Below are 25059 nucleotides of genomic sequence, written 5' to 3'. Positions count from 1 at the left end.
GTGAATTCATTAAAAATTGCTATTTACATCCTTAATATTATATTCAAAGCTATTTTATCTAATTTTTCATCAAATTAAGTCACATGTCACATTTTAAAGGATATTGCCACCATTTTCTTGCGTATAAGCTCTTAATGTTGTATATATGTTGTGAATCTAAAGTCTAATTTACACTTCAAAGTTAATTTCATACACTATTTATTCTAAGGAAATAAGTCATTAAATTATGAAAAACTACCAATCTACTCTCTAAAGTGTATTATATGCAAGTCATGTGACTTAAATTGATGAAAAATTGAATTAAATAAATTCGAATCTAATATTAAGGATGTAATTGACAAATTTTATTAGATTGAGGACTGATTTTTCTTAAAAAAATAATTTAAGGACCTAATTTTCATTCAACTAATACTTTAAGAACTAAATCAACGGTTCACCCTAAAAATAAAGTTAGAGAAAATGGAAAAGAAAAGAAGTAAATTGGGCGATGCTGTATGGAAGGAGCGGTACATGCTAAACCCTAGCAGTTGTGGTTTTTAATATATTTTAAGCCGATGGGGACCCCAATATTTTTAATATGGCCAACGCGCCCCCCGGGGGGGTGTCCACCCATGGGAAACCATTTGCAATGCGACCGTAAATCGAATCAGATAGAAACATTTACCTTCGATGGACAAGCCGAAAAGTTGACTGCAAACGATTGGATTAATGGTCCTCGTGGTGATGAAGTATTCAAAAAAGAGCATCTAAGGTAATAAAATTAAAATTCAAACTCTCGTGAAGAAGACCGTTAGCAGATTTAATCGAAAGTGGAATTTCCATCAAATCTTTGTTAGATGCAGGGAGAAAAATGTCCATCATCACTCTTTTTTCTATTTACCTTATTCGCTACTTCATCTATCCCCTCTCTTTAATTGTAGCTGCGTCAAATCTCTGTTAGCAGCAGCAACAACAAAATTGTGGGAATGGGGAGCTTGCCGTCTTTGTCATCTCCGGCGTCGCCATCTACATCTGCTTCCAGGTTCAACAACTCCGCCACTTAACCCATATCTCGCTCTCCTCCAAAGCCACAGGTTAAAGCTGGAGACAACAATGGAGTTCTCGATGCGGAGGAGAACAAGCCTGGAATTATTTCTGCATGTTTTGACACTATAAGAAAGCAGCTCATTTACCACGAACCACATAGAGAAGTTCAAGAAATATGAAGCTAACAATAGCCGTTGGTTGACTGTAAAATACTTCTCAAAGAAGAACCGAGAGAGGCAACATCTTCGATGAGAGTGTGACAATACATGTTCAGGGGACAAGTAAAACTATGTAGACTTGTGTTGACTAGTTAAACTATTTTCTCTCCTTTTTTTCACGCAGTTTCGCTATCGAATGTCTAAAAATTAAAAAAAAAAAAAAATATAATGTTCAACCCATTCGAATATACAAAATTCAAAGAAAATATGTTATAAAAATATGACCCTAAGGCTCACTAGAGTTGTGAAAGCTACAAATTACAATGGCCCTGGCTATCTAGGGTGTCCTTGTCCACCACAATGACGAGCCAACCAAGGGTTCTCTTCTCGAAGTGGTGTAGTTGTTTTGTTGTCTTGCCTAGCAAGTATTATGGTCGCGCTATTGCGGTGGCTGAATGTAGTATTTATCATTATCAATAAGTTATGTGTTCACATCTTTTAACGGTAACCGTGTGTTGCCGGCATAGGTTTATTGCGTCAATTGCTTAATTTCTCTTTACTAAATTACTTGTCTTTACTAAATTACTAATTCACTCTAGACCAATTTTGGTCACTGGAGTATTACCCAATTGACACCTATTCGTTTTATATATTTAATTTGTTTTGTAAGAATCAGTGAAATACAGCCTATCGTTTCTGGTAAAAAAAAAAAAAAAAAAAAAAAAAACCTCTATCAAATTGTTTCAGTCGTACTGTGGTCCTTTTCATTCATTTATGTGGAGAGCAGTAATGCACGTCGGTGGCCTTATGATCTCTAATCTGGTATATATTTACATATGGAGGATAGTAATTTGCTAGGAATAATGAGGAAGGGTGCCTGGACTCAACAGGAAGATGATATTCTGAGGCTGTACATTGAAAAGCATGGAGATGGAAAGTGGCACCAGGTTCCTCGCGAAACAGGTAAAGAGACAAGTATATTGGCATACTTAACTAGAAAATTAGTTGTCCTTCAGTTTGGTTATCTAGAAACTCGTTATAAATAAAGTCTTTGTGTAAATGTGCAGGTCTAAACAGATGCAGGAAAAGCTGCAGACAGAGGTGGTTGAACTATTTGAAGCCGAATCTCAAGAGCGGAGATTTCACAGAGGATGAAATAGATCTAATCCATAGACTTCAGAAACTTTTGGGAAACAGGCAAGTCCCTTTATTTGGTAAACAAAAAAGAAACCAGCAAGTCATTTTATATTCCAAGCAAAAGCCAAATGCATGCATGTATGAGCTAGTTATCATAAAGATATTACGTACCTTGTAGATTGTATCAAAACAAAAGTACTTCATAAGAAGCTGGGAAAAGAACAGAAGCCTGCCAAGGCACATCAGCCAGTAAATAAGATTTGTTGACGGACTAACACACAGCATACATCTAGAATACGAAAACCTATATGCAAAACTTAAGACGCTGGCCAGCATTTTGGGCCTTTTTTGTTTGTGCACCAAGTCTGTGGAGCCAGGATTTCACACTTGAGAAAGCCTCTCGCAAAAAATTAATAAAAAAAATATAGGATTCTTTAGATATAAATCCTTGCAACTCTAATTTTCTTAATAAAAATTCATCTAATTTTGAACATCCAAATAAAATCCAAATTTGAAAAAAACTGCCAAGTAAAAAATATTATATATAATGAATTTACCTATATGTAAATTTAGGGTTGTGATTTTCACACACCCTAACCTACTTTTCCCACACCCCTTCCTATTTTTTAATACTTAATTGGTATGATACTATTTAATCTTCCATATATACCCTTCCTACTTTTTGATGGTAATTAATGAAAGATTAAATAGGGAGGGGTATATATGGAAGATTAAATAGTAGGATACAAATTAAGTATTAAAAATATGGAGAGGTGTGGGAGAAGTAGTTAAAGGTGTGTGAATATCACAACCCTAAATTTATGATTAGCAAATAATATATATTTTGTAGGTAATTTATTTTTTATATATTATTACATATATTTGGCACATATTATTATTATAAGATATATGTACAAATAATAGGTAAATTAACTTCAAATCAAATAACATTGTTTTATTTTGTAAGTAAATTAATTTTGAATCAAATAGTATTCTTTTATTATGTAGGTATTTTATTTTGTATGTATCAATGATTCAATATCATATATATATATATATATATTTGGCACATTTTATTATCATATGTACAAGTAATAGGTAAATTAGTATTAAATAAAATAATATTGTTTTTATTATGTAGGTAAATGATTTTGCATGAATTTTACATATTTCATGCATATGTGTGTGTGAAATAATTTACCTACATTAATATGTAAAGTATAGTTTTATTGACTTAATTAAGCAAGTATAATAACATATAGTAGACATGTTTTATGCTACCATATAGGCAATGAATTTATAACGTTAATGTTTTATTTTTTTTATTTTTATTTTTTTGTGTAAAATCATTAATTCTCCCTTACAATCCGCATGGCATTAATTATGCATATCAAACATTCAAATATGGTTTATCAAAAAATAAAATAAATTCAAATAGGGGTATTTTAGGCATCCAAAAAAATTTAAATCTATGAAGTCAAACATAATTAATGAATTTGCTAATATGGAATCTAGGCAATGGGTTTTATTCGAGTGAGAATAATTCTGAAACCGTGATCCTTACAATTTTACTTTTCTTGAGTTACAAAGACCTTGTAGTTTTAACATATTATTTATTCATTTTGTTTGTGCATGTAAGGTGGTCAATAATTGCTGGAAGACTCCCAGGAAGAACAGCAGGCAAGGTAAAAAATTATTGGAATAGCAAGCAACGAAAGGAGTTGGAATATATGAAGGATAAATCCAAAGAAAGAACAAAAGCCACATCCGTCATAAGACCTCAACCACGGAGAGCTAGAGTTGCAATTTTTCAATCTGAAGAGAACTGTAGCAGGTTATTACAGACATCATCACCACCTACAGAAAACGCTATTGATTCATGGAAGGCCATGTTGCATGATACAGACAATGTTGATGGAACACCATTTTCTAGTTTAGGGTTAGGGGAAGACCTCTTCACAAACTTTTGGGTTGAAGATATTGCACAGTCGACAATGGTAGGCATGAATTCTGCTGATGAAGGGTTACACATGAGTGGCAACTTTTCCTTTAGAGAGAACCTTTGGAATCTAGAAGAAGAGAGAACTAAGATTTAGAGGTCCAAAGTCTCAAGCAATCGTCGAATTAGTTGTACTTTGCAGACAATGTACATACTTAATTAGTAAGTTCCTATATGTGTGTTTCAACTTATCATGCGGGGTTGTCTTACAAAATTTCTGCTTTGTACTTATAATGTATGCAACACTAATTGTGCTTGTATAAAAAAGTAGTTGGTGTAACAGAATGCCAAAATATATATACTTCAAATGAAGGGCCAAAGTATTTTGGTGGGACGTAGCTTTGAAAGACATAGATTTGTGTTTTGGCTCACCAAAAGTGGCATGAAGAATAAGTATTGATGCTTAAGCGAGTGAACAACTGCTTGGATGACCTAAAACAATGCCAAAAGTGTTACGAGTGCTTAGTTTTTTAATATCATTTTAAGCTTTTCACATATAGTTTTTAGTACTGAAGTGATAAATAGATAACTTTTTAAATCTCTCACACTTTGTATTTGTATTCGTTTAGTTTATTTAATTCGATGATTATAATTTAAAAAAATGATGTATAAATGGCTATAAAAAGTGAAAATATCATAACATTTTGGAGACAAATACTTCAAACACAATATATATATTTTTTTTTAAAAAAAAGAAGACATTTCACTACTAAAAATCAATTCAAAGAAAACAACTAATTAAGCGATTGAGAATCAATTAAAACAAGACAACTAATTAGATCGAGTACTTAATTGTCTGAAAAAAATTTTAATGGGAGATTTGCAAGATTTGGAACGAGTTGACCATTTTCACTCAATTCTCTTTCGGAACCCTACGTGAATGAAAGAAATGACGAGCCCTCCATTGCTGATCGACACCTGGCATTGATGACTAGGAGAATCCCTTTTTTCTAACACAATCTTGGAAAGTGACGCAACTTCAAATCCAAACTGTCTCACTATTTTCAGCTGTCCTTTTTCTATTCCTTTTCGTGGAGTGCAGTCATGCACGTTGCTGCCTTGTGATCTATAGTTAAAGTATGTGCCGTGGGATCACCTACCTCTGGTACACCTCTATTACCGAATCCCGATCTTCTCTAGATCATCTTTATAAGGATTTTGGAGATTCGTGAATCATATCAATTCATTATATATTGTTTGGTCAGAAATTATTTTTAATTTTTTATTTAAATTAAATACAAACTGTACCTGATAAAAACTGACCGCACGATGTACGATGAACGAACATAATTTATGAATTTTTAGGATCTTTACCAAAAACATCCGGAAAGGATCCTGTTGGCTGTTAACCCATCATATGGAGGAAGGAGGATATATAATAATTTGCTGGGAATGGGAAAAGGTGCCTGGACTAAACAGGAAGATGATATTCTGGGGCAGTACGTTGAATAGCATGAAGAAGGAACTTGGAATAAGCACAGAGAACCTGGGGTGAATTTGGAATAAAAATAGAGAACTTGGGGCAATTTTCTTTTATACATATTTCTTGTATATCTGAACAGATAACATAAGGAAACCTCTATATACTCACACAAACAACTCTACCTACTCTACATCTGATATGAGACAAATTGACTCACATCAACACTCTCCTTTAAGTTGATGCATAAATATCTCCAATACCCAACTTGAAAAGTGAGTCATCAACAACACGTTTTGACACATCATGTGTCAATACATATGCTAGCTATTTTGAAGAATTAATGAACAGAACCTTGATCTGTTTCCATTCTGGATTCTCTTTAATGAAGTGTATGTCCACCTCCATATGTTTTGTTCAATCATATTGAATTGGATTGTTTACAATAGCTCGAGCAACCTGATTATTGCAAAAGGGTCTCATGGCACCCTTAGGTTTAAAGCCTAATTCAGTAAATAACCAGCTTAGCCAGAGGAGTTCACACACGCCATGAGCAATGCCTCGATACTCAGCCTCTGCAGAAGATCGCGCAATTACATTTTGTTTTTACTACATCATGTATAACCAGATTGCGCCCTACAAAAGTGAAATAATTTGAATTAGAGTATTGAGCTGTAATTTTTTCTGGCCCAGTCAGCATTAGTAAAACCCTCAACACCCAAGTATCGTGCTTCTTGAACACCAACCCTTTTCCTGGACTCGCAAACTTTAGATACCCCAAAATACGCATTAGAGCCCCCTATGTGGTCTTATTAGGTGAATGCCTAAATTGATTAACAACACTCACTGCATATGCAATATCTGGGCAAGTGAGTGACAAATAAATCAGTTTTTTTTCACTAAATTTTCATCTCTCTCCTTGTTAGTCGGCACTTGATCATGATATATACCAAGATGATGATTCTGAATAATAGGAGTGTCAGATGGCTTACAACCAAGCATCCATCTCTGCTTATGAAGAATAGGGTATGATCAGAATTAGCCTGCCAATAGCCAAAAAATTTCTTAGTTGTAAGGTTCTAAAAAATGTGTGGCGCTAGTCGGGCGGTGGGTTAGCACCTAGCGGTTAGGCGGCTAGGGGGGGTCTAGGTGGGCACTTAGGCGGATTTAGGTAAATTTCTTATATATTATATGAATTAATTAAATTTATTATATCAGACATAAATAATTATTGAATAATATGTTATTTCTTATAGAAGAACATACATATGTGAATGTTTTATGTACATATCTAATATGCTTGCCTAGTAAAAAAAAAAAAAAAAATTAACTAAATGATTTATAATTTATAATTTATATAACATTTATATACATATAATATACATCCCAAACTTTTAAAACTATAAAAAAAACCCACGCAAGTGGGTGGTTTCATATTTAAAACCAACTGATTAGTGGGTGGTTTCATAATTAAAACCACTCTTTCACATCACCCAAGAACCCATACCATTTGACTCTTTCACATCACCCAAGAACCAATCACCAGCTTTTGAATTTCGTTTCTTCTTCTTTACCCTTACCCTTTCAGAACCTAATCTTTTAGTCTCTCTCTCTATCTCTCTCTCTCTTGGCACTCACTTCCCTCATGCCTCATCTTCGTTCTTCTTCTTCGGCCTTTACTTTTAGAACCTCAAAGTTGGATCTCAAATTCAACTTGCGCCATCACAGATTGAAATGTTTAATACTCTCTCTCTCTCTTTGTCTCTCTCTTCCCTCATCTTCACAAGGACGCAGAAATTCGCCGGAGCTCTGCTGTTATATACGAGATCGGAAGTTGTAGATCTAGTTGCAAAAATTGTAGCGAGATTCAAACCGCCTAGACGGCTGCCTAGTGCCGCCTAGCCCGCCTAAGTCTTCCCTGCCTAATTGAACGTTTTGATCTAAATCGTGTCGGAGCTCTGCCGCCCAGCGCCTAGGCAGTCGCATATGCCGATTTTTAGAACACTACCTGTAGTGAACCTTCCATATTTTTAGACCATACAAGGCCTTCAACCTGAACACATTTCCTTTTCTAGTCGTATCACCGAAGCAAGGAGGAAATTCCATATAAACCTCCTCAGCTATATTACCATGCAAGAAATCGTTCTTTACATCAAATTGTTTGACTTACTTCCATTTTCGGAGAATTTTTAGTGGGGTGGCTAAATGCGTGCAATTCTAAAGAATATAATTTCTTCAAGAATATATCAAACCAAACGGACTCCAAAAGAATCATGGAAGAGAACAGGAGCCAAGGCACACCAGCCAGTGAAAAACATACGTTGATTAAAAACACAGAACCCACAATATTACAAAACCCTAAAGGAAAAATTTAATATATTGACGGAATGTCGGGGTGTTTTGTGTGTGCGTGTTTCAACCTATGGCGGGATTCTACTTTTGGTGTTAAAACGTATTTGAAAACCCCACTAACAACACCTTTTTTTTTTTTTTTTTGAACAAATGATATTATCTATAGTAAAAGGATGTGAGAGTGAGCTAAGAACAACACCTTAATTAGCTTAGGAACAAAAGGTGAGAAAGAATAAAAGTTCACAAATTAGTTAATTAACCCTCGCTCCTTAATTGGATTCAAAGTAGCTATTTTAACAACATTGTATGACTTTATTAAAGAAAGTTGAGGTTCCATCATAAAATCAATTAACAATATGGGAAGTAGCCCAACCTTATATAAACTCATGCAAAGTCCCTCCTCCCATCAATGTGGGACTCATTCTTAATATGCCCCCCTCACGTGTGGCGAATTTTTAAGCCTAACACGTGGACATATAACGGGGTGACGTGGAGCGCGTGTGGCCGTTTGGCTTCATACGTGAGATAACTTAGCTCTGACACCATGAAGAAAGTTGGGTTCCACCTTAAAACCAATTGACAAGATGGGAAGTAGCCAAACCTCTTATAAGCCCATGCAAGATCTCTCCTCCCATCAATATGAGACTCATTCTCAATACTTACAAGGGCTTGGGTTATTCTCATATTAAGTGCCAATTAGTTTTAGGATAGTGTCAACTTTTTTTATGGTATCAAAGCATGTATTGTCCTCGTGTCAGACTTAAATGAGGTCACACTTATGTGAACGTGTTGAGAGTAGTCTCACATTGGAGTGTTAATAGACCTTGCATGAGTTTATCACAAATTAGCTACTCCCTATATTGCAAATTAGTTGTAAAGTGAAGTCTCTACTTCTCATTTGTCAATTAGTTTCTGAATTTAATTATGTAAAACATAATTATGCCCTCATGCTTCCTGGATGGTTCCTTCCCTAGTTCCAGCAGGACATTATTGAAGTGGAGGGGTTCAAAGAAGTTGTCTTTGAGCGATATAAGGAAAAAAACAATGTTGACCGATCGGAACAACTTATCTTGACTTAAAAAGTTAGGAGGTGCTTCAAATAAAAAAAAATCATGACAAATAGAATAAGAGATGCCCACGAGAAATTTTCAGAATGTCAACAAGGCCGGATACCTCTAGTGTCATAATATAGTTAGTTGAAAATTTTATTTTTCGAGTTTCCAACTAAATGTATTATTACACTTGGTATACTAAGCCGTGTTCTTGACACTTTATCTCTGCAGACACAAAGCGCACATGAGTAGGTAGTTAAAAGAAGATTCATAGACCATGACAACTCCTTGAGCTACAAGCTTGTTGGTGACTGGTTCTGCGCCCTACTTCAGGCCATGGACTCTTCCTTGACATGTTTCAGTTCAAGTGTACCTTACAGAGTGAAATACACACACACACACACACACACACAGAGCTTAGCTGGTTGATTGTCTACACCACGCTATAAAAAAACATTTCTCAAGCAAAAAGTAAGCAAATATATTGTAAACCCGAAACCGAAAACCGAAACCCTAGCTACGTAACTGTGTGCACAAAAGATGAAAAGAAAGGCATGCGAAATAGCAATGGGAGGAAAAACAAGAGAGACAACAAAGTAAAAGAGAGCGAAAGGCTTCTCAAGTGGGCAGTACTTATGCTTTCGGGCACTCTTCGGCGGATGCTGTTCTCGTTCGCTACATGCAATCAGACAAAACACATGATGGTTCTGTTAGTGGGGATGAAGTTGAGGAGCAAATTCATAAGTTTCGAGGCCTAAAAAAGGGGCAGCAAAACAAGCGAAAGATAGAGATTATCGATGTTGATGATCTGGAAGAAGATGATCATAAGTTGGCGGATGAGAAGAAGTGGATTGAGGATGAGTGGACAGTATGCTATGCAGTTGAAGACAAATATTCGGCGCTTCTTCAGAATAACAAGAAGAGACGGATCAGGCATGCTGTGGAGGAAGTTAAGGAGCAATGCGTCTCCATCACGCCGTCAATTCCAATATTTGAAGACTTGTGGTCTAATTTTGAGAGTGATCATCATGTTAACAACGATGGCGGCGAGGGATCTTTCTGATATACAAACTTGGAAGATAGCGAGGCACAATGTGTCTCGAACCAACCAGTATCGCAATCTGAAGATATGATTACAAATTCAGCCCTAAAATTTGAGAATTGCGACGGGTACTTTCAGGATAAAGATTTAGAAGATAGTAATGTGCTATGTGTCTCGACTGAACTAATATCAAACTCTAAAGACATCTTGCCTCATTCATCACCCCTCGTCGGTGATCGTCATGGTAGCAACAATAGCCGCGAGGGATCTTTCAGCTGGTTATTGATTTGGAAGATGACAAGGCAGAATGGGTTCCGTACCAACAAATATTGAAATTTAAAGGCATCTTGTCTAATATTTCAACCCTCAATTCTGAGAGTGATCATGGTAACGACAATGGTGGCGATGAATATTTTTGGGATAAAGATTTGGAAGATGCTAGTCCGCTACGCGATTCTACTCAACTAATATCAAAATTTGAAGACATCTTGCCTAATTCTTCACCCTTGATTAGTTTTGAGACTAATCAACATCATCATGTTGTTGGTGATCACCATGGTAACAGCAATGCCAACGGGGAATCCTTCAGCTGGTATATTGATTTGGAAGATGATAAGGCACAATGTGTCCCGAACCACAATGACGGTGAGAGAGATACTTGGAATAAATATTTGGAGGATGGTAAGGTGCTATGTGTCGCAACCCAACTAGGATCGAAATCTGAAGACATCTTGTTTAAGTCACTACCCTTGAGTTTTGAGAGTAATAATCATCGTCATGCAGTAGATGGTGAACATGGTAACAACAATGGCGACAATGGAATCTTTTCGACCAAAGATTTGGAAGATGCTAACGCACAATGTGTCTCGAACCAACTGATATCAAAATCTGAAGACCTACTGTCTATATCAACCTTAAGTTCTGAGAGTAATCATCAGCTTGTGGTGGATGATCATCATGGCAACAACAACAATGGTGGCGAGGGATCTCTTTGGGATGAAGTGTTGGAGCATGCAAAGGAAGTGAATAACATTAATAATCCCAACGGACACTTCAGTTACTCAAGAGGAGTTTTGCTCTCCAATCTCGACCATGATGTTAGCTCTAATGTTTTTTTCTTCCCTTTACATAATATTTTAGACATTTACGGGTGACACTTCTGTTTTTTCATTTTTCTTTTAATTTAATAAATGTAATTGTATCGCCATTCTCATTACCTACACCCCAATACGCTACCATGGCATGCATTCTCAAACGAATAACGCGAATCGACAATAAATAAAAGTACAGAAACAGTCAAATCCATCGTATATAAAGCATAACTTCAGTCTCCATAACTAACATAACCTGTTTTAAACAAGTAAGAAATGTGCAGAGAAAAATCATAGTCTGATGGGAACCAGGCTATCAAAGACCAAGTACAAATTAAAATGAAGCGTAATTAGACCTGCTAGTAAAATGGCAGAAACAGTCGTGCATTGGGAGGTAACGCATAAAAAACTGCGTATTCTGTACAGAACTGGGCATTCTGCAAAGAAATTCCAAATCCCTTAGATGTATAAAAGCTTTTTTCTTTGAGAGCACTGGATGCGCCGATTTCATCAGATACAAGGTCTTCAATGCATCAAAAGTCAGACAATCCATGGATAAACATCATTATCCTCAACCTCACGGCAGTCATCAGAACCACTCCCATAGTTGAAGTCATACTCCTCATCATCTTCTACTTTTCGGTTACCGAAGTCATAATCCTTATCATCATCAGACATCAAATCTATATCCGAATACCCAAATGGGTTGTCTTCATGGTAATCAATTGCAGAATCAAATTCATAGTCAAGGGTGGAATCATCAGGAAACCACAATTTTTTCATTTGTTCAGCACATCTTCTTCTCAACTTTCCTCCCAGATTAAGATTGAAGCACTGTCGAAGATCAAGCAACTCGAGCTGAGGACAATGGTCAAGAATGGCCAGCAAGCCATCGTTCGTCAGCTTATTCCCAAAAAGCTGGAGGTGGCGTAAATCATGCATCGTTCCTGCTATAGCAAGTGCATCGTCGTCAAACTCTTCATCTGACCATCTGCACCACCGGTTGTTAAATTTGAATGATTTCAAAAGAGGGCAAGAAGACCCTACAACTTCTAGAGGTTCATGTGAGAATGCACAATACGAAATTTCAAGGTCCTCCAAGAGTGGAAGTTTAGAAGCCACTTTAGCCAGTCCCTCATTCGTTATGCCATCGCAACGGACAAGTCGGAGACGTTTGATTCCACTTGAACTATTGAAAGGTGATAGATTAATATGTTAGGAACTACAGAAAGACACATAGGAAAGAAATTCTAATCAACATAAATTACATAATAATTCATTGGCATGAAAATATGGAATTTCTAGCATACATATATGTATATTGTGTCTGCCCTTGTGTGTGTGTTGTGAATCATATCAGAGAGAACAGATGCTCAATAAATATACGAAAAGAAGGCATCACTTAAAAGGCTTTTGTAGCCAAAATGATCTCTAAGATTGGTATAACTCATCACTTTAGTCATTGACATTGAAAATGGATAAGAGTGGTCCCTGGGTCTTTAATCATTTTGGTCATTCCGTGTAAAATCTCCGTTAGATGGAAAAGTAAGTGGAGGGGTTGATTGAACAAAAATAGCTAAACTTAACGGAGATTTTTTCACAAAACGGTCAAAATGAATGACGGTGGACAAATTTAAGGATCATTTCTATCGATTTTTAATAACAAACCAAAATGAAAAGTTATTTTAATCTCAGAACCATTTTGGCTAAAAAGCCATAATTAAATAAGTGACAGTATACTAACCAAGCAAACTAAACCAAATACTAAATACCAACTCTTTTCTTGGAAATTATACGCAAAACACATCACTAAATGTCTAGGAAAATCATCATCCCAGGAATTTTCATACATGCATTGCAGCGAATGGTCTAGTCAGTATCGAACCCAAGAAAACAAGTTTGCAGCACAAACCCTGGACAAGGTGAAGGGTGTTCGTAAGAACACAAGTAGGTCGTAAGGACGAAAAGGGCATCGGCCACGTTTCCTCCTAGACTTCTTCTCATAAGGGTTAGTTAAACTACACAAGCACATTGGGACTCGCCCTCCAACGCAGTTCTTGAGATGAAGGAGTCATTAGGCTCAAACAAAATTGGTGACATTACCAAAAGACAATGACTTGACCAACCTTGAATTACAACTCACAAATGTGAAACAACTAAACTAATGTTGAAAGAACAAAACCCGAAAAGCAAACATAGAACAACTAAATTGACATTTGAATACCAGTTGGTGATGTACGTGAGAAGCTCATCGGAGCCGAAATCTTCGACATTGATACAGACCAGATTTCCAGAGCTGCGGTCAACGGCGTGGCGGCACATCTTCTCCAAGTCGTAATGAATGTGTTTCTGGTGATCAAGATCGCGCAGGTCGATGGTGCACCACATCAGCGGGTCCTTGCAAATGTTGTTCCACGTCGCGCACACCATCTGAGCGCTCGTCAGGATTTCGATGGCTCCGAGCCGAGAGAGTATTGAAGCCGTGACGTCCTCCGGCAGTTCCGTCCAGTTTCGGCCCCGGTCTGGAGGGGGTCGAGCGGAGGAGGCCATTGAGAGTGGGGAGCTGCTTGATTTCTGTTCCGGTTTTATTTAGAACCCGCGCTATATATACCTAGGCTCAAGGGTTAACTCGGGTAGTTGGGTCACGTTGGGTTGGGTCGGACAACCCAACTCAAGCCCAGGTTTAGATTTAACCAACCCCACTTGCCTCAAAGTCCATCTCCAATCGCATCAAGCTCATTATGCCTAAATTAACTTATCAACATCAAAGTGCTTTCGTCCTGGAGAGCCAAATTTCTAACAACACCGTATTGGCGTTTGAAATTACTCAGTCTTTATTTAGGAGAAGAAGTAGAGAGAGATTCTTGGCTCTTAAACTCGACATGAGTAAGGCGTACAATTGCATCAAATGGGGTACTGGAGTAACTCCCGATATAACAGTAAAGGGAAGACGTGTAGGCGGATTGACCCATCACGTTCCCATTGAAATAGGATCCACACAAGAAAAAACACTTGTCATTTGTTCGTAGGCATAGGGGTGCAACTCGGACGGGTTGAAAGGTCAACTTAATCCTAACCCAACTTTTACAATTCGAGCTCGGGTTTGAGTTGGGTTTCATTCTTGGGTTCGGGTTTAATTGGGTTAGGGTTTACTTGGGTTTGGTTCGGGTTGCCTAACTTTTTAAAGTTTAATCTTGTAACAACTTAGTTTCCAAGAATTCCTAAAAAAAAAAAAAATTAAGCCAAGTAGCATCAAAAGCTAGTTAACTTTAATTTAATAAATCAATCTACTATAAAGCTTTAGGAATTATAGATTATGAATATGGGTTGACTAATCAAAACCTCTTATTCCCTAAAAGCTTAAGTAATTATAAAGGGTAATTTATTAAAAAAAATATTAGAAAGGGCGTTGTTTTTTCGACTTGGCTTACCTAGGTGGGTGTAGTTGAGCATTAATTGATATGGGTTACAATTTGGTTAGATTGGGTTTGGTTAGTCGGGTTGGGGATGGACATGTAAATGATCAACCCAACTCAACCCAATCAATGAATGTGTTGAAATTAGGTTGGGTTTGAACGGGTTATAACTAAAAAAAAACCACCTGTTCGGATTTAAAATTGTATTAGACATGGATGGATTCGGATTGACCCAACCCAAGTTGCACCCCTAACCTATTCCTCTTTTGTGTCAAAGGCCTTTCGGCTCTAATTGTGAGGCGGGAGAGGAGGGCCAGCTCCAAGGTGTTTCTATTTGCTAAGGAGCTCCTTCTGTTAATCACTTGTTGTTCGCGGATGACTGCTTCTTGTTTTCAAGGGCTAGGACGACAAATTGTAATACGATTAAGCAGATCCTAAAGTATTATGAGCATGCCTCTGGACAAGAAGTCAATTTAAGCAAAAGTACGGTATGTTTCAGCCGCAACATCAATGGCAATATGCAGAATTCTCTTGTTGGTCTTCTCGTTGTTGAAAGAGTACATAGACATCAAAAAAATTTGGTACACTGAACCATTGTGGGTCGTAACAGGGGAAATTGTTTCAATCACATGTATTATACTCGTTCGGTTGAACTCGGTTGCGAGCTGGCATATGCCCACATTCACAAGTACGTAGTTAGCTCAATAATTACTAAATCTGTGCGTCACGTAAGTGTTGTAATTTTTAAGGTCAACACATTTATACCCTATAATTTATTGTAAACATTCCACAAACAAAAGTAAGGAAAACTCTCTTTGATTGACAACAGGAGGAAAATATAACCGTAATACAATATAAATTTTTGTTTAAATAGTTTCATAAAACCCTAACAGCTAAAAGAAACACTGTTCATCTTGGCATCATCAAGTTGAAGTATGTGGGGTTGAGGCCGGGAAATTGCCTGGTTGGGTGGGGTTGGGGATGAGCTGGCCGGTGGCGGTGGGTACATATAAGATTAAAAAATTGAAAATTTTATTTAATGGGTACAAAATTTATTATAATTTTATTTTTTATATTTTGGAAATGTTTGAATTGAAAATTAATTAGGAATTTAATAAGGATGTGAGTATTAAAACTCTAAATCAATTACTAATTTTTATTATAGAAATTATATAACTTACATGTAATTCATTAATATATTAATGCTCACAAAAATTTAAGAACAACAACAGCGGCACGTGTGATTGGTAGACTTTCAATGTTTATAATCCAAATATCAATTACTGATTAAGTTGTTTGCTTTCAGTCTCTAAAATCAACTTTTCTTAATAGGTTTTAATCGTATAACCTATGGCTCTGATACCATATGTAAATTTTATGTGGTTATATAATTAAAACACAAAATAAGGAGTTGGCTGACCTGGTCATGAAGCAATAGCCATTGGAGACCAAGCGAAGAAGATGTAGGTTGCAGCAACACCAAAGTCTTCCACAAAGCACCTAGCCGGATACAACTACTTCATGGAAAGCGTTTGTTGTGTATCTAGGGTTGGTAGGGACCTTAGGGGGCGTTTGTTGCGCTGGACTATCTCGGACTAGATTAGCTTCAAGGACTAAGCTGGACTGGCTTAGACTAGACTAAACTGGACTAACTTAGTGAAGCGTTTGGTGCAGTATTGGACTAAGAAGCTGGATAATAACAAATTATAATATTATATTATTTAATATATAAATTATTAATATTTTATTATGATCTTATCTTTTTCTTCATTTTTTCCTACCATTTCCTCGTTAAATTGGATGAAGTTAGCACTGCCAAAAAATTCATCACTATCCCTGGACCGAGATCTTAGCTTTGAATGCTCGAATCTGTCATGGATTTGAAGAAGCCCAAACAGGCCGAGACTTCCAAGCCATTTTCCAGCCACATTCGACCACATTTTGGCCTCGATTCAAGTAAAATCGTAATCTTGTCACTCCCAGCTTCAATTTGGTATATTTTGTATGAAAGTTGGTTGTGAAATGGATTTGAAAGAGAGTCGGAAAGTTAATGATTGATCTAGGTGACCGGAGATGACGAGGAGTCTGTCGAGAGTGGTCGTTGAGCATGACGAGGACGAGAAAGAGAAAATAGTCTTAGCTAGTCCCATGGTTATTGGGGGGTCTCGCTAAGACCTCTTAGTGAAGGGTTTTGTCCATGCTAGTCCCCTTTAGTCTCATTAATGTTAGTCCCAGCATGGAACAAACACAGTATTGGACTAATAGCTAGTCCAGTCCAGTCCAGTCCAACTTAGTGAGGGCAAACAAACGCCCCCTTAGTATTTATACTGGCTAAGGTATTAAGGTTCCGTCCATAAAGGAATCTCAAATCCCATTTTAATTTTTAGCCTATCAATTAGGTATCATAATCACATATAATCAACGAGTCCATCAATCTTACTTGTATTACAAAACACCTAATATAAGATTGATATCTTTAGGAGATCAAGTCACAATATCTACATTAATCTCCAATATTATATTCCTATTTTATGTTGTAGACCATTTAAGGTTGATTTACAGTGGAATAAATCCAACACATACAAGGCCTTCAATCTGCACACATTTCCTATCCTAGTAGTATCACCGAAGCAAGGATGAAACTCCATATGAACCTCCTCAGCTAGATTATCATGCAAGAAATCGTTCTTTACAGCAAATTGTTTGAGACTTCCGTTTTCGGAGAATTTTGAGTAGTGGGGTGGCTAAATGCATGCAATTCTAAAGAATATATCAAAACCAAACGGACTTTAAAAGAATCCTGGAAGAGAACAGGAGCCAAGGCACAAAAGCCAGTGAAAAACATACGTTGATTAAAAACACAGAACCCACAATATTACAAAACCCTAAAGGAAAAACTTAATATACTGATGGAATGTCGGGGTGTTTTTTTTTGTGTGTGTGTTTCAACCTTTGGCGGGATTCTACACTTGATGCTAAAACATAGTTTGAAAACCCCACTAACAGCACCTTAATTTTTTTTTTTAACCAACGATATTATCCTGGGCTAAGCATGTACTGTATTGTCAAAGTGCTTTCGTCCTTATTCAAGCTCATTGTGCGTAAACTTTTCTCAACATCAAAGTGCTTTCGTCCTTATTTAGGGGAAGAAGTAAAAAGAGATTCTTGACCCTCAAACTTGAAATGAGCAAGGTGTACGATTGCATCGAATGGGGTAACTTGTGAAACGTCATGGTGAAAATGGGATTTGAGCAACAATGGATTATCGTTTCTACGGTCTCATACGCTTTCCCTTTCAATGATTATCCCTGCTCTCTCCTTACCGATTCCTCTTATGTGACGAAGGCCTCTCGGCTCTAATTGCGAAGCGGGAAGAGGAGGGCTAGCTCCAGAGGGGTTTCTATTTGCCAAGAAGCTCCTTCTGTTACTCACTTGTTGTTCGTCGATGATTGCATCTTGTTTTCAAGGGCTAAGACGACAGATTGTAATACGATTAAGGAGATCCTAAAGTATTATGAGCATGCCTCTAGACAACAAGTTAATTTAAGCAAAAGTGCGGTATGTTTCAGCTACAACATCAATAGCAATCTGCGGAATTCTCTTGCTGGTCTTCTCGTTGTTGAAAGAGTCGATAGACATGAAAACTATTTGATTTTGGGTCGTAATTAACGGGGAATATTGTTTCAGCCACATCTATTCTATTTGCTCGACCGAACTCGGTTGCGAGTTGGCATATGCCAACATTCACAAGTACGTAGTTAGCTCAATAATTACCAGGTATGTGCGCCACGTAGACGTTGTAATTTTTAAGATCAACACATTGATACCACTCCACAAATACGATATAAATTTTTGTTTAAATAGTTTCATAAAACCCTAACAGCTAAAAGAACTACAGTGTTCATCTTGGCATCATCAAGTTGAAGTGTGGGGGGTTGAGGTCGGGGGGTTGCCTGGTTGGGTAGGGTTGAGGTATGGAGCTGGCTGATGGCGGTGGGTCTGGGGAATGGTTATGTGTTATACCGTTCAAAAGTTGATTTCCATGTCTTACTTGAAAATTGCCCATTTTATTGTCTTATTAGACCATCTCTAAAGGAGATGTCAAATTTTGAACATAAAATTTGAATTTTGACAGCTTATGTGGCACTTTGACATTTTTTAAAGTTTTGTTCTCCAACCGATATGTCAAACTAAATTATTATTTTATTATTTTATAAAATAAATTATTAAACTAATTAAAATTTAATCACTAATCTATTCACTTTCTTTAATTAAAAAAAAGAAAAAAGTAAGATAATTGCATCGGTTAACTCAAAATTAATTATAATAAATGATTAAATTAATTAAAAAATTAAAAAATACATTTAATAATTAATAAAAGAACATTTGAAGCTGCTGTCAAATTTGACAGCAACCTCTTTTGCTGCTAATCCATGTCATCGCCACATAGGATTTGGCACTTCAGTTGGAGATATTAGTGTCATCTTTTTTTACTGTTATATTTGATGTGTACATTTTAGCATCTCATTTGGAGATGCTTTTAGAAAGAGTGATGCTAAAGAATACATTTTCTTAAATCATATTTTGTGAATCACATGATTTAGTAGTTGATGGTTATACTTCTTATTTAAATCATAAAAAAAAATATCAACCGTCACACTATGTTTGTCACATCTCAGCCCGGGGTCCACCACATCCCGGGTCCACTCCACCATCGTAGCACGATATTGTCCGCTTTAGGCCCTGACCACGCCCTCACGGTTTTGTTTCTAGGAACTCACACGAGAACTTCCTAGTGGGTCATCCATTACGGGAGTGCTTTCGCACGCTACTGGCTTAACTTCGGAGTTCCCATGGAACCCGAAGCCAGTGAGCTCCCAAAAGGCCTCGTGCTAGGTAGGGATGAGAATATACATATAAGGATCATTCACCTGGGTGATGTAACAATCCACCCCCTTAGCGGCACGACGTCCTCGTCAGCACACACGCGGCCAGGGATAAGCTCTGATACCAAATTGTCACATCCCGGCCCGGGCTCTCACCATATCCCGGGCTTGACTCCGCCGTAGCACTATATTGTCCGCTTTGGGCCCCAACCACGTCCTCACAGTTTTGTTTCTGGGAACTCAGACGAGAACTTCCTAGTGGGTCACCCATCATGAGAGTGCTCTCGCTCGCTACTCACTTAACTTCGGAGTTCCTGTGGAACCTGAAGCTAGTGAGTTCCCAAAAGGCCTCGTGCTAGGTAAGGATAGGAATATACATATAATGATCACTCCCCTGGGCGATGTGGGATCTAACACATCCCCGCCCAGGGTCTACCACATCCCGTGCCCGCTCCACCATCATAGTACGATATTGTCCGCTTTGGGCCCTGACCACGCCCTCATGGTTTTGTTTCTGGGAACTCACATGAGATCTTCCCAGTGGGTCACCCATCATGGGATTGCTCTTGTGCGCTACTCATTTAACTTCGAAGTTCCTATGGAACTCGAAGCCAGTGAGCTCCCAAAAGGCCTCGTGCTAGGTAGGGATGAGAATATACATATAAGGATCACTCCCTTGGGCGATGTGGGATCTAAAAATCCACCCCCCTTAAGGGCTCGATGTCTTCGTCGGCACACACAGCGCCAGGGTTAGGCTCTGATACCAAATTGTCACATCCCGACCTGGGCCCCCACCATATCCCGGGCCCGATCCACCACTGATATTGTCCGCTTTGGGTCCCGACCAAGCCCTTACGGTTTTGTTTCTGGGAACTCACACGAGAACTTCCCAGTAGGTCACCCATCGTGGGATTGCTCTCACGTGCTACTTGCTTAACGGATTTCCGATGGAACTTGAAGCCAATGAGCTCCCAAAAGGCCTCGTACTAGATAGGGATGAGAATATACATATAAGGATCACTCTCCTGGGCAATGTGGGATCTAACAGTGTTCCTATAAAATATCATTTAAAAAAATAGTCTTCCTAACATTTTCCTATTCAAAACTACCGACTTTGTATACACCTACTTCTCAGTGTAAGTTGATTTTCAGACTGGTAAAGAAATTGATAGAGCGAACAAAACAGAATGAAATAATTGAAAGATATTTCTCAATTGAAATTCTCAAGTTATTATTTAAAGTGAAACGGAAGAATCAATCACCACATCATACGGTCTAAAACCATGGTCTTCCTAACATTTTCCTATTCGAAAACTGGCGACTTTATATACAAACAGCTACTTCTCATGCAGTGTAGGTTGATTTCAGACTAGTAAAGAAATTGATTGAGTGAACAAAACAAAATGAAATAAATGAAAGATATTTCTCAATTGAAATGCTCGAGTTATTATTGTAAGTGGTTTAGTTGCGTCCATCCATGAACAGAGATAGAAACACTTTTTGTGGAGGCAACTTGAAAGATGAAATATATTGAATTTCGATACAATGTTATCAACTTATTGTTCAACTATATGATTTTGAATAGTTGGGGTTTAAAACGCTAAAATTGTAAATCATTAGCTAAATAAAAAGTTACATGACTAAGAAGTGTGAGATGGTAGGAATAATATAGAATGTGACAAGAAAATTTATTTTTTCTGTTAAAGCAATTTTTCTTCGCAAAAGAAGTTGAGTGGTAGAAGCAGCCTCCGATATACAAATGCTGAATTCGTCCATGTGTCCATCACATGTCATTATAACCCACTGTATTACAAAATGTGTTGCTATTGTATTGACAACAGCGAAGATTTCGAAAAATTTATTTTTTCAGTTAGAGCAATTTTTCTTTTTTTGGTAGAAGCAGCCTCCGATATACAAATGCTGAATTCGTCCATGTGTCCATCACATGTCATTATAACCCACTGTATTACAAAATGTGTTGCTATTGTATTGACAACAGCGAAGATTTGGAAGATCTTATATGATGTGTACCTTTCAATTCACCTTGTTCTTTGCATTTTTGCATTTTTCCCCTTTTTTTTTCCACTACTAAAAATTCCAGTAGTGATTTGATTTGATGATATTGACAGAAAACGAAACGACAAGAATGATCGCGAATCGCGGTAAGTCAAAGTTTTGTCGAATATATACAAGATAATATGTTACTGATTTGGACCGATTTGAAAGAAACATGTTTAACTGATTGGTTAGCAATTTAATTAGGAGGTGTATTCAATTAGAATTTTGAAGGATTTTAATTCTTTTAATGAATTTAGGAGTATTTAATCAGGATTTTAAGTGATTATCTGAAATTCAATGTATATTCAACCAAGATTTTAAGATAGTTTATTAAAATCTTTAGAAATTCAGGTGTATTCAATTAGAATTTTAAAGAAGTTATAACATTTCAGGTGTATTCAATTAGAATTAGAATTTAGAGAATTTGGAAGAATTGAGGAATTAGAGGGAATTTGAGAGATTTTGTATTGTATTTTAAGTATGCACAAATCTTACATCTTCCCATCAAATTTCAAGATAATTGAATCAAAATTTTACATAAAATCTTTACAAATCAATTAAATTTTGTAAAAATCCATAAATTTATAACTTCATTAAAATCTTTCAAATCTTCAATCGAATACAAACGTACGATGAAACGAAAAAAGACAGCCAGTGCCCACTGCTTTAAGTATTATTTGTCTCACTATATTTGGTAATCGAATCCAAATTGTAGCTAGAGACATCGGTTCAGAAGTCAGGTATCGTGGTCCCATCGGCTTATAAAGTGAAAATAGTAAGAGAAACGATGAGTGGGTTTTTTTTTTAAATTGAGATTTATTTAAGACTTTCTATCGCTTTATAGTTTAACGTTAATTAATGTGATAATATTATAAAATATTGTACAAAAAAATATGAGAAAATAAAAAGTCTACAAAGAGTCACACTTTGAAAGAATCCTCTTAACATTTCTCTAATAGTAAAATGAGAGGCGAACAAAAGTGGCTAAGAGTCTTAATTTGACAAAGGTAAAAATGGAGAATTCGCATGACATAGTCCTTGAAATCAGGAATAAAAATACGGGTGAACGGTTGATTTATCCCTAAATTATCACTTCAATGAAAATTAGGTTCCTGAAATATTTTTTCAGTAAATAAGTCCTTGAATTCATTAAAAATTACTAATTACATCACTAATATTATATTCAAAGAAATTTTATCTAATTTTTTTGTCAAATTAAGTCAAATGTCACATTTTAAAGGATATGGCCACCATTTTCTTGTATATAAGCTCTTAATGTTGCATATAGGTTGCGAATCTAAAGTCTAACTTACCCTTCGAAGTTTATTTATTTATTTATTTTAAAAGGGGACAATTGGTGGCAAGCCACGGTTATCCACCATTTCCGAGGGCCGAGAAGACTTAGAAAGACATTTCAACCTCCCCCTGGCCACAAGTCTAGCTTCCACACCAGCATCGGGTTTCAAACCCGAGACCTCCAGTTTTTAGTTTTAAGGAAGCCTTGTAATCCGTCATTTACCACTGGACCACTAGCTCATGGTTACCCTTCGAAGTTAATTTCATACACTATTTCTTCTAAGAAAATAAGTTCTTATACTATGAAAAACTATCAATCAACTATCTAAAGTGCATTTCATGCAAATCACGTGATTTAAATCAATGAGAAATTGAATAGAATAAATTCAAATCTAATATTAGATGTAATTGAAAATTTTTATTAGATTGAGAACTGATTTTTCTAAAAAAATAGTTTAGGAACCTAATTTTCACTAAAGTAATAATTTAACGATTAAATCAACAGTTCACCTTAAAAATAAATTTAGAGAAAAGGAAATGGAAAAGAAGTAAATTGGGTAATACTGTATGGATAGAGAGGTACATGCCAAACCCTAGCAGTTGTAGTTTTTAATATATTTTAAGCCAGTGGTTTTTAATATATTTTAAGCCAATGGGGAACCCGATATTTTTAATCTGGCCAACTGGGGGTGTCGACCCATGGGAAACCATTTGCAGATGCGACCGTAAATCGAAACAGATCGAAACATTTACTATCGATGGACAAGCTGAATGTTGACCACAAAAGATTGGATTAATGACCATCGTGGTAATAAAGTAATAAAAAAAATAGCACACGTGGTAATAAAATTAACTGAAAATGTTACTTTACTTCTTCAAACTTAATTTTTTTTTACATAAAATCTACAATAATATATAAAAAAAACCCGATGCCTATGCTCCACCTAAGCAAATTACCTAATCAAGATTGTGCGTCATATTTAATATTATTCGGATTCCTCAAATTACCCTCAATTAAGTCATTATAGCATTTTATGTTGATATCAAAATTAAAATGGAAAGCTTTTTTATTTTCTTGTAACGTGTAATGGCTTTGAAATTTTAATTGACGTAGGAATAAAAATTCAAAACGTTTTGAATTCAACAATAAATGTTCAGATTAATGTACCCTATTGATTTAATAAAAGTCATGCTTTTGTTTTCTTTAAACCAAAAAGGGTAAAAAAATGATGTGTCTAGTATGTTTTGTTTTATTTTTCGAATATCAATGTACCTTCTTCTTCTTTTTTTTTTTTTTTTTTTTTTTTTTTTTTTATGTTTTGAAAAGATTAGCGTACATACTTAGTACTAATAGTTTTGGTCATTTTGAAAAATAATGCACCTGTTATCAAATTTTTGAATCTGGAAAATATAGGTAAATTAGTATAAGATTTCATACATGTTTATCATGGATCCTGAGTCTCTATTAGGTGGCATATTGTTAATATTTCTCATATAAAATATATTCATCATTTAAATTAGTAAATCTACAAAATATAGGTAAATTAGTGGGCATATTATTTATATTTCTCATATAAATATACTTATTAGGCATACTATTGATGTTTCTCATATAAAATATATTTGATTATTTACATTAGTGAATCTACAAATTATAGGTAAATTAGTATAATATTTCATACGTGTGTATCATGCATTCCGAGCCTCTATTAGTAGACATATTATCGATATTTCTCATATAAATATACTTATTAGGCATACTATTGATATTTCTCAGATAAATATACTTATTATTTAATCTACAAAATATAGGTAAATTTGTTGGTATAATATATTAATAGTATAGGGGCTTATTGCTCATCATAATTAGGGTGGGCTATGACAACCTTTATTGACTTAATTAGGGAGTTGTGGCATAAGTTGTAAATATATTGTAATAATAGGTGACTTATTTGCCTACATGTCAGTTTATTTGAAAATTGGGTTTTATTTGGAGATTTAAATTTATGTGGGTTTTTGTTTATGAAATGCAACTTGTTCGGGCTTATATCTAAAAAACCCTAAAATTAAAATTCAAACCCTTATGGTGAAGACCGTTAGCAAATTTAATCTAAAAGTGGAATTTC

At 36.1% G+C, this 25059-nt stretch overlaps 2 protein-coding genes across 2 annotated transcripts; one reads left to right on the top strand and one right to left on the bottom strand.

Annotated features, from left to right (window-relative positions):
* The first annotated feature begins 494 nt into the window (after positions 1-494).
* On the top strand, positions 495-4633 carry LOC137726335 (transcription factor MYB114-like). Its single transcript, XM_068465251.1, has 4 exons — positions 495-506; positions 2027-2147; positions 2252-2381; positions 3961-4633. Exons 1-4 carry the CDS (start codon positions 495-497, stop codon positions 4415-4417), a joined length of 720 nt encoding a protein of 239 aa, XP_068321352.1. The 3' UTR covers positions 4418-4633.
* A 6860-nt stretch (positions 4634-11493) lies between these two features.
* Positions 11494-13838, bottom strand: LOC137726164 (F-box protein SKIP19-like). The gene is made up of 2 exons (XM_068465045.1): positions 13502-13838; positions 11494-12466 (listed from the first exon to the last, which is right to left on the bottom strand). Exons 1-2 carry the CDS (start codon positions 13825-13827, stop codon positions 11818-11820), a joined length of 975 nt encoding a protein of 324 aa, XP_068321146.1. The 5' UTR covers positions 13828-13838; the 3' UTR covers positions 11494-11817.
* Positions 13839-25059: the final 11221 nt, after the last annotated feature.

Source organism: Pyrus communis, chromosome 2, assembly GCF_963583255.1.
Source record: "Pyrus communis chromosome 2, drPyrComm1.1, whole genome shotgun sequence".
Taxonomy (NCBI): domain Eukaryota; kingdom Viridiplantae; phylum Streptophyta; class Magnoliopsida; order Rosales; family Rosaceae; genus Pyrus; species Pyrus communis.
The sequence above is the reverse complement of the archived record's forward strand: the minus strand, read 5'-3'. Positions and strand labels throughout refer to the sequence as shown.